The 10,759-nt window shown below is 38.5% G+C and overlaps 1 protein-coding gene and 1 non-coding gene across 2 annotated transcripts in view; both read left to right on the forward strand.

Moving 5' to 3' along the window:
- The first annotated feature begins 3,739 nt into the window (after nucleotides 1–3,739).
- Nucleotides 3,740–8,604, forward strand: LOC111324241 (G protein-coupled receptor 157). The gene is made up of 4 exons (XM_022927746.2): nucleotides 3,740–3,872; nucleotides 4,643–5,505; nucleotides 6,911–7,117; nucleotides 7,790–8,604. Exons 2-4 carry the CDS (start codon nucleotides 4,855–4,857, stop codon nucleotides 8,060–8,062), a joined length of 1,131 nt encoding a protein of 376 aa, XP_022783481.1. The 5' UTR covers nucleotides 3,740–3,872; nucleotides 4,643–4,854; the 3' UTR covers nucleotides 8,063–8,604.
- Nucleotides 8,605–9,480: 876 nt separating this feature from the next.
- The window catches only part of LOC111323807 (uncharacterized), a 3,781-nt gene continuing 2,502 nt past the window's right edge, over nucleotides 9,481–10,759 (forward strand). The window contains exons 1-2 of the transcript XR_015991157.1: nucleotides 9,481–9,694; nucleotides 10,166–10,298. This is a non-coding gene — a transcript (uncharacterized LOC111323807). The remainder of the gene's footprint in view (nucleotides 9,695–10,165; nucleotides 10,299–10,759) is intronic.

Raw genomic sequence — 10,759 nt, forward strand, 5'->3', positions numbered from 1 at the left:
TGCGTGATCAACTTGTCTCGCAACAAAAACATTTGTAACAGGTTGAAGGAATTTGTTGCGAAAAGTTGACCCGCGCTCTACTTAAATAATTTTGACGGTTTTTATCCTTTTTATAAGTCCAAAGATGTGTAGTTTCATAGGTTACGTTGTGCGCCCTGTGAAACTTTCTTTTCCTGGCATGCTGAAGTTCAATAAACTGCGTCATAATTATAATAAATAATATTTAAAGAGGATACTCCCATCACATTGAGTGGTTTTCAGGGGGGTCCTCTGACTAAAAATACATTTAGATTAGATAAAATAATAATAATAATAATAATAATAATAATAATTTGTATATGTAGATGTAGAGAAGCATATAAAAGCACTAAGATTAAAATACTAAAATTAAGAATATGCTAAGGTTTATAAGGTAATTTTAAGAAGAAAAGATTAAGAATATGCTAAGGTTTCTAGGGTAATTTAAACAATAATTATTTGTGTCTTTTAAAATTTAATGGTGGCATAGGCCTTTTCAACTCAGGCGGAAGTGCCAACCATTCGTTTGTTGCTTGATAAGATGTTATGCGTCGTCCCCATTCCGTTGTAATTCTGCCAAAAGACAAAAGGACAAATTTAATAAAAAAATAAAAAAAATTAGAAAAAAATTTAAAAGGATAATAAAAGTGAGGAATAAAACATTTGAAGTCTCTTTACCTTTTTTCTGTAGCCGCTTAGTTGCCAACTGTCGTTTTAAAGCTGTTTTGGCGACTTGCTTACGTACATAAACGTTACTTACATAAACTTTATTTTTTCTCGAATTTAAGAGTAGCTTGTAAAAACTGATTTTTCCGGGAGAAAAATAACAAAAGAAGTCGACATAATATACAATGACATTATAAAATACAATCCTGTGCAATATTTATAATTAACGGCTAATATGAAATAAATAGATTTACTGAATTAGAATATTAAAAAATACAATATGAATTCAATTACAATATGTTCTAAAATTACATCAATTTAAGGCTAGCTAATGCTTTTTTTTAAAGTCATTAAGGTTCAAGGTTCGAGCATTGTCCGGTAGTGAATTCCATAGTTTAACGGCATGATAAGAAAAAAAGCGAAGGCCATAAGAAGTAGTCTTAGCAACAGGGAGTTTCAGAATGTAGTTACTGCGTAAATTATAAGTGGTATTACGAAAAGTAAACATATTCCTCATGTAGATAGGATATATACTTAGTAGAAATAAACTTTTGTAAAGTAAAATTAACATATTGTGTAGACGTCTGTTATATAAGCTTTGGGGTGTCTCGAAAACGTAGACCTCCAAATATTTGTTGTCGACATTTCGAAGATAACCGTGGTTGTGAAGCGATTTGTTTTCGGCGAGGGTGACTCATATCCGAAGATCGTAGCGGAGGAGAAGAAGATGTTACAAATCTGCGGTATCTAAAGGTTGCTGTTTGTTCTAAACCGGTTGCTATCTATCATGATGGAATACGAGTGTTTTGATTTCCTGCCATTCGGTCTTGATATTTAGGTTTCAGATCTCCTCGAATTTTCGCATTGCCTCTATAGAATACAAACAAGCGAAGCCTTTCAACATTTTCAGTACCGGTTTTTTCCAAGGCAGCAATTGTTATCGCCGTGGGCCTTGAATTTTTGCATTCAAGGAATGCGGTACACCGCGACTTGAAACCAAGGTCACCAAGGAATCATCTTCTGTCAGTGATAATTTTTATACCGAACACTCAAGACTTGAAAAAATGCGTAGTTCTTTCCAAAGAATTGGTCCAAAAATCTGGAATTCTCTACCCTCAGATATGAGAAGATTGCCAAATTCCGCCTTCCGGAAAAAGTTAAGGAATAAACTCTGAAGTTTTATTGAAATTTGATGAAGTTGATATCACCGAAATTATGCACCAATTAACTAAAATTTAGATAGTTCTTAAACGCGACTTGACTTTTATTTTCTGCGCCGTAATTCACGTTGCCATTTTTGTATCAAATATTTTTAACTGATACCATAATTTCATTTTGCGACAGCTGGTACTGTTTGTAAAATATCTTTCGTCTTTTCCTCTCTATAAATAAACTTGTGGATCTCTTCCCCTGCCTCGATTAGGCTCTTCTATATGCGGGTGGAAGCTAACATGAAATTATTATTTGTGAAATTAATGAATAAAGTTTGTTGTTGTTTGTTATTGTTTAGCACGTCGGGTCGAATTACTCGCACGACTCCCCAGACGGTGTTTTCTGTCTAACAGGGCAAACTGAACAACCTTCCTTACGATCCCTTGGGAGAGTCTTTTATTTGGTCAGATGCGCTTTGATATTTGAATTCCGTAGTAAGGGCAAAAGGATTATGCGTACCCACAAAGCGATTTAGCCAGAATGGGCGGTTAAACGGGCGGCTCTCGGATCGATGCAGCGGAATTTGGAAACTTTTACCGCTGGAACGGGTAGGTAATAGCTAAGCGCTCTCGCGGGTGGAAATTTTAGGAAGATCGGTCGACTTTTGTGGAATTTATCGGCCTTCGAGTGGCGACGGTTGGTGTTCGGGACCGGTTGAAGTTTCCAGCCTCGATTTTTTTTTTTATACACAGTTGAATGGTCGCACCACACGCCACAGGTGGCCCAGGCTCTGTCACAGACTCTTTCACAGGCTCTTTCACAATGAATTATTATGAAGTTTGTATAGTGGTTTAGTTGGACTTCCTTTTGGGCTCCGTAAATATAAAGTTGTGTGAAATAATCAAAGAAATGAAGTCTTACCTTCATAAAGAGTAGTCTGTGCTGTTCTTTTCGCGGCCGTTTTGCTGTGTTTCAGCTTAACGTCCTAGCACTACCAAATAAAAGGGAAGGCAGGAAAGCTCTGTCTCACACACGCTCGCCAAAATCGCTCGAAAAACACACTTCAATACTTCCCCTTGAATCGAAACTTGGCAGCACGAAAGCCAAATAGTTGCCTTTCAAGTTCACAAAACAAATCCCACAAAAGTTGGGTTGTCGAGCAACCAGCCCAGGGAAAATCTCAAATTGACCGCCATTTCAACGCCATTAGAGTGCGCGTCCGTCAAATCAAGTGAAATCGGTAAAATAACGACACCAGGAGCAAACAACGCACGTATGGAATAAGCTAAGCCATTTTTATTTAATATTTTCACTTTTAACTATCTCTATGGATATCTTGAAGAAAATCCCATACAAATCCTTATAAATCGACATGCAAATTGTGTTCCTTGTGTGGTTCTCAAAAAGAGCTTCTACCGCCTGTGAACAGTTTTCTTAATTCATTGTTCGGTGGAAAGCACTTCTCGATCAAATTTCGAAATTCTCTTCCTATGTTGGTTTGAACATTTTTATTAAATGGTGGGTTGAACCAAGTTATATTCCTATGTCTGTTTCTCCTGTTAGTGGTGGGGTGCCACTCTATGTCCACAACAAATCTAACTACCGCCCCCCTCCCTGAGGCTATTAACAAAAGATTATCTGAAATCTCATCTGACGACGCGACGAGGAAGCCTTCAAAGAAGCAGCACCACCCTACCAAGAAGCGTTAAAGAAAAGCGGTTAACCATACACCCTTAAATTCTTTAGGACCCGTGGGGATAAAGTTGTCACTCACAAGTAATTAAGTATATTAAAGCGTGACTTTCTGATTGGACGACGTTAAGCGATGAACAATTCAAAATATCTAACGAGGGTGGGGAACTATTGGCGTTTAATCTTCGTTTAACGTCGTCCAATCAGAAAAGGGCAATCAGCGTGACGGTTTCTGGCTGGCACACGAGAATCTTGCTACGCATCCCAGACGTTTTAATACTGTGGAATTTTGATTTTCTTCGAGGGCTAGCTGCGGTCCGTTTGGGTGGATTTTCGATTGGAAGGTACGAGGAGAATCGTGAATCTTTTGACCTTAATGCTGCGAAGTTTGAAAGCGGAGCGATGCGATTCTCGGGGGAAAAATCGCTCTGGCGCTTGAACCCTTTCAAAACAAGGTTTTCACCCTTGTCTTTTCTTTTATGTATTACATTAACGACGAACTCAAGCCCACTAACGACGAACTCAAGCCCAAACGTTAGCCCTTCGTCGGAGCGACGAAGGGCTAACGCTCGAAACGTCAGCTTTTATAACCGTAACGGTGGCCAATTTACCATTTCAACTTTGTTGATATATTCAAATTATTTCGTTGCACCCACCGACGCAGCGCCAAACGGTTTCTTTACAAACTATCAGCCTTTATTCATAAGTTAATTCAACGTTTATTTCTCATTGATTTATATACGTAGTCAGCAATATATCGCTGTAGTCGAGGCAAACGGTAAATCTGGCACATTGGCTATAAAATAACAATCGGCTTCACAAACAGATTGTATGGACTTCCTGTGGTTACCGTTAATGAACTTTACACCCAAAGTCATACACACAGTACGCTTGGGTAGCCTGTGGTATGAATGGAACTAAGCGGAAACTCGTGGCAAACCCACCTTCCTGTCACAAGACATGTTAAACAGTATCAGGCGATCTCTCTTGTACTAAAGAACACGTGCATACATTACTTCTTTCAATTTTTTTAACGTAAAGGCCCCAACATCTTATTTAACAAGTGAGATTTCAGGTCCTAAGTTGCGCTGTTTCCAATAATTCCTCTTTCTAGGTAATTACGCGTCATCTTCACTTTAGCTCGAGAGATTGCGTGACAAGTCAAGCCTTCGCACTGTGAGCGGCTGGCTTTCGAAGGAAACGTTTTGTCTTCGTTTTTCTGACGAAAGAGTCAACCTGAAATATGAAATATTAATTGAGTTTAAAAATTAAAGGCCGCAAAGAGAAGTACAAGAAATAGCGACCGTGCGAGCTTCATCCATCAGGATGAATTTTGCCAATGCATCAACAACGCATCCACCCATTACTTTGAGTTTTGGAGACATCGGAAACACGACTCTGAATCGTGCTTTGGTAACCATTACCTGCTTTTTATCTCTGCTTGGAGCATCAATAATTATTGCTACATATATCGCATGGAAGGATATGAGGTCGACGTCAAGGAGAATCTTGGTTTACATCTCCATCGCTGACAGTATCGTGGCCGCAAGTTATATCTTTGGCGCATATCTACCTCAGAACACGAACTCGGGAGCTTGTACAGCGCAGAGTTATTTATCCACCACCGCTTGCTTATGGTCCTACTTATGGACTCTTTTTATGGCTATATTTTTGTACACAACGATAGCCATGCAAAAACCCAGCACGGCTCTAAAGATGTTTTGGATGTATCATGGCATAGGATGGGGAGTGCCTGTGTTTGTCGTGAGCCTTGCTCTGTTTGAAGGTAAGCTGGGGAACGACCGTGACATTTACAGTTCTGCCTGGTGTTGGATAAAGGTAGAAGGTAGTGGAAAAAGCGCTGGCCACCACGATTACATCATTTGGATGCTTGTCACTGGCAAAGCATGGGAAATGCTGGTCTTTGTGCTTATTTTGATTTTCTATGGATTGCTCAAGTGGCATCTGCGCGAAGAGGTAAAAACAGTTTAAAATATTAAACAGTTCTGTCAAATGTTTAACTGATATTGATTCATGATGCATTCCGCAAAAATATTTAATCTTTACTCACGCTAAGAAATTCATCAGGCCACAATTTATAATGAAAAAAACAATAGGTGGTTCGCACGTTACGTCATTTCCGCCATGTTGGTGGACGTAAACAATAGATATCTCATTAGCTTCTTTTTGTTCATCGACCAGCATTTGTTCCTTTCACCATTGTTACCTGTGTCTCTAGAGATTGGTTGGAAACCACATATATAAGCTAAACAGAGCATTTGTAATTTAAACATTATAAATAACTTACTACAGTGTAGATATTATCAAATTATTCACCAAGTAAAAGCGTGCTTTTCATGAGTGCCGTGTATCTAATCTATAAATGTGAGATGTATTAATCGCTAAGCGATTCTATCCCTCTAAGGTTAAAGGTTAGACTGTTGCAAGGGCTTGCACCAATCTAATTAAAATTATCCGATCTTTTTAGCATGAAAATTGTTAATCTGTGACTTTCATTTGAGAATTGGTTCTACGTATCGATAAAGTAATTATTAAAAGGGTCAATCAGTCACTAATCTTAAAAACTGTTTTTCACGCAATCCAAACTTAACGGACTAGCTGTCACGCTTCCTTTGCGGAAATTATGTTTTTGTCGCTTTGAGAGAACGACGGGAAGAACTTATGGTTGGAAAGTCAATCTATTATTTTATCCATAACCATTTCATTTATTTATTTATGCAGTAAATTCATTTCTTTATGAAACATTTGAAAGAATGCTCAGTGTTTCCTGATCGCATGTTAATGTTCAATTTTATTCGCGGGACTTTTTAACTCATCTTAATCTTGGCGATAACTAATCAGAACGATGAAAGGTGGACCTGTTGTTTTTATAGGCTCGTTTTCCCGTCATTTTAAGCTCCAGTCCACATTGTAATGTTGGTACCATACACCGAATGTAAATATGGCGTCCAATTTGAGTTGCCATTTTTTTGGACTGACTAGCCTCTCACACATGTAATAATCCTTTTGTATTTCCACGTGAAGACGAGGCTAGTGAGTCCAGAACAATGGCAACTAAAATTGGAAGCCATATTTGCATTCGGTGAGTATAGTAAGGTATTGTGCCGTAAGATCTGGAATCAGAGAGCACGAGGCTGTGAAATTGCACTAAGTTTCCTGGCAAGCACTGAATAAACAACGATTCTTCCAATTTCCGACTCTCATTTGATTCATTTCCATAAAAGCACCTGGAAATCGAACCTACGGTGTTCGTCTCTGTGGTATAACCTAAGCTGGTCACATCATTACCTTTTCTTTTAGATAGGTTGAATTCTTTTCTAGTAGCATTCTTTTTTTTTATTCTAAACTGCTTTGTTTTCAGTTGCACCGTAACGAAAGGCATAGGATAAGAAGTAATGCTCTGGATGCAGCAAAAAGGGCTGACAAAAGACTAACTTGTGTTCCCGTTATTTTCCTAATTCTACGGGCCTGTGGAGTACTTCGCTTCTGTATTTATATATCTTCATCAGCAGAGGAGTTGCACTCGGCAGAAACGCGGAAAATCCAAGAAGTTTTGGTTTATTTGCAGGTAGGTGGACAACATCTTAGCTGACCTAGGCTTGCAACAGCTACACAACTCGAGCTTATAAAGCGAACAGAAAAAGGATAGACAGTTTAACCCTAAAATTCGTAAAAAAAAAAGACTGACTAGCATCTCATTCCCCCTTACAACATAGCCTCTGAATTAAACATTAAGGTCATGAGAATAAATGAACTGATCACCAACTAAAGAAGCTCTTCATCGTCAAAAAAATTCCCCATTTCAACACCTTAAAATGTATAGAGAACAGTTTGGAAAATATGCATACTGATGTTAGGGTGAAAAGGGTTCATGGAAAGGTCAAAAGAAATACCAAACCACAATAACTAGTTGTACCTGTTGCTAACAACAAGTGGTTTAACTTTTAGGTTCGGGGCTTTTCCCAGGGGAATCTCATTTAGTATCACGCCCCATTTGCTGAAAAACAGTTTGGCTCGCTACAGAGGAGATACTTCAGAAGGCTTATTGAAAGACAACTTTGGTGAATTGAAATAAAAAAAAGAGGTAGAACCTCGAAGATTTCTTTTCGCGAAAAATAATTAAACAGCGGCCATATTGTGTAAACGGCTTAACTTATGATAAAGCGAATCGCTTTTAGGACAATCCACAATCTTTCTTTATTGCGTAATTTTCGGACAGTATTATCCTTTTTTTCCCTAGGGAATGTGCGAGAGCGGACAAGGATTAGCCAATTTTGTATTTTTCTGCTTGCTTACCAAGAAATTCCAGGAAAATTCACGGAGATTGTTATACAGACACTGCACATGTCTTGAGGAGCTCTGGGAATTCAACACGACCACGGAGCCGACCGACCAGGGTATTAATTCAACATATGGCTTTAACATACTTGATTCAGATAGCACAGAGATGAATGAAACCGCCACGCTATCTCGGACATCTTATTTAAATTCAAATTATCTGGCCATAACCTAAAGATGAAGCCCTCTTCTGTCACCGCCAAGAAGAGGCCTGATCATCGTCTGACGTGGGCGGGTTGAAGGTTCTACAACCACAACCTGTCCCAGACTCCCTACCTCTATCTATCGTCTCAGAGGACTCGTAAACTGTTAAACTTGCCAAATATTATTGTCCGTACCCTGGAATTTTTTGGATTACACAGAAGCAGGAGTGGTGTGAGAAAAAGGATAATTTCGAGAGTTTTTCATTATCTTAGTTTTGAAAAATGTAGTTAGAACAGGTTAGAATTTTGAAATCTATTTATGTGGCCGAACAATTCTTATAGTGATGGGGTTTTCCCCATGATTGAATCGTTCTGGCCACTCAAATGTGATAATCAAGTCTGATTACAAAATCAGTGGTTGGAGTCGTGACGTGTGATCTAGTTCGATGACATTCTAGTTCGGGGACAAGTTTTTACTATAATTAAGTTCATCAAGACGATGAATCAAAACTGAAATTGATGTAATCAAGAAAGTTGTAGAAAAGAATAGATTAAAGAAGTTTTACAAACGAAAGACGCATAGAGCTCGTTATGATGGTCTCTTATCTATGGAGTAGCGGTACATTGTGCGTTTTCGAGATGTTCTCGTTCTTTGCTTGACTAAGGCGAGTGAGTCAGGCATATTCACTGTCTTCACACGGATGGGCGATTGTGAATTCATCAGGTAACTTCTTGTGGATTTATCGAACCCAACCTAACAGCCAGTTCTCACTCTCAGTATATTTTCCCAGTTATTTAAATTGGTTTTCCAATAGGATTCCACGGGTATCTATCGTTCTTTTTCATGCATGCTGGATATTGCTGACATCTCGGACAAACGTCCTGGTGAAATTTGTCATCCTAATTCCTCTCGACACGGGTGTAACACAAATGCTAATTTAATACCAGAGATGTCTTATTTTGTGCATATATCAAACGTAGAACTTGACACACGTACCTGCCTGAGCATATATTCATAAGAAACCAGAGAAGAGAGAAATGAATTGTTGAGAGAAGTTAGCCCTTTGTCAGAGCGAATTTACATTATCGACTTAGTTGATAAAACCAAAATTACTTTGGCTAGACCAGTTCGGTACAACTTCCTTGTTTCAAGTAAACCTACTGCATGGCATACCCACACAAGAGTGAAGAAGACCAAAATCTCAATTTCGAGTCATAACTGAAGGTGAGTATTCTAAAACGACTTTTCTTTGTTGGTAACCCAGGATAAAGCCTGAGCCTTTTCGATCTGATGCTAAGTATTTGACGTAAATACTAACGGAAATCTTTCATGAAAAATTTATTCCACAAATGGTTCGGTTGAAATGAGGAAGTGAACTGTCTGATTTCTCATTAATGATATGATAACGAAAGCGGTTAATTGTCACACAATTCGGAGCGAGTGTGTTAGACCATGCGCAGTTGATTTTCATAGTTGGAAAGTCATTCCTCCACGAAAAAGCGAAAGTTTTTAACTGTGATCTGGATTATTGCATTCTCAAAAGCAACTTACCATTATATTTAAATGAGAAGAAACAAGCTCAGTCTTGATTTGTCTGTACAGGTCAGGTTTTCTGAGAAATTGAAACCGATAATGCTTCTATTTACAGCTGTTGTTATTTTAGGTAAGTACAGTCTGCTGTACGATCTTCCCCGACTGAAATAAGCTTTACTTTCAATCCTAGAAGGCAAACTGGGACATTTTGAAACGGCGAAGGTATAGAAGGCATTGAAAGAGATAATTTCAAGGTGTTCAGGCAGTTATGAGCATCAAAATAACTTGCCTGGGTTTAACATACAAGTAATCTCAAGCCACGTTAGCTTCAGCTTAGTCATATCTCGAAGAAAGTTGAATTTGTGTAACGGTAACCTTGGTATGCGTACATAGGCTATAGGAACTCATAGGATCAAATGGAACTTGATTTGATTTCGGAAGGTTAATGTTGGTTGCCGGTTTTATGTTAAGCATCTATTTATTTTGTAATCTACAAAAGCTAAAGAAGCTCGCCAGCACTATAGCTGCCGTGTCGCTCCAGAATTGATCGAATGACGTTATCATAGTTAATCTTTCTCTCGCTAATATCTACTGATGATAGGCTCTCTTTACCCATGTAACGCCGAGTTGCCGGCTGTGGGGAACTGTACCTTCATGGAATACTACTGTAGCTTACGAAACTACGAATCAACATTCTTCAAGGCGATGAAGGAAGAGACTTCCGCAGATTGTGGGTAAGAAGTAAGCGTAAAAAAAGTAATTAAAAATACTTCCCACGGTTTACTACTTTTATTTCCATATAATTCACGAGCGCGTTTGCTTCTTTGTGTGACCTGTCGATCTTCATGGCATGTCCCGTTTTAATCAACCGCATAGACACTTACCAACTGCAAGTGTTTATGTAATTATCTACGTTGTTGACTAACTGATAGCGCCTCAAATTTTTTTCGGGGCCAAAGCTCCTCATGTCAATTACATTTAAAATAAATAATCAAACATAGAGTTAAGGGTTGTTCATGAAAATCCTGACTCCTTCAGCCATACAGCTACACATTTCTAGCCCCCTGGTTGCCATATACCAGTATTTTGTTGTCTTTATATTTCTCAGTTTGAAAATTTGAAATCTAGAGCTGGCATTACATGACCGTGTATGATACCCTTAATCAGATCATGTGCTAAGGCTTGCAAAGGCCTT

Source organism: Stylophora pistillata, chromosome 8 (assembly GCF_964205215.1).
Source record: "Stylophora pistillata chromosome 8, jaStyPist1.2, whole genome shotgun sequence".
Taxonomy (NCBI): Eukaryota; Metazoa; Cnidaria; class Anthozoa; order Scleractinia; family Pocilloporidae; genus Stylophora; species Stylophora pistillata.

What these genes read in the sequence shown, in the direction of transcription:
- LOC111324241 (XM_022927746.2), top strand. Translation starts at nt 4,855, where the DNA reads ATGAATTTTGCCAATGCATCAACAACGCATCCACCCATTACTTTGAGT. An exon ending in AGTGGCATCTGCGCGAAGAG is followed by an intron (nt 5,506 to 6,910) that starts GTAAAAACAGTT and finishes CTTTGTTTTCAG; the next exon opens with TTGCACCGTAACGAAAGGCA. An exon ending in AAGTTTTGGTTTATTTGCAG is followed by an intron (nt 7,118 to 7,789) that starts GTAGGTGGACAA and finishes TTTTTTCCCTAG; the next exon opens with GGAATGTGCGAGAGCGGACA.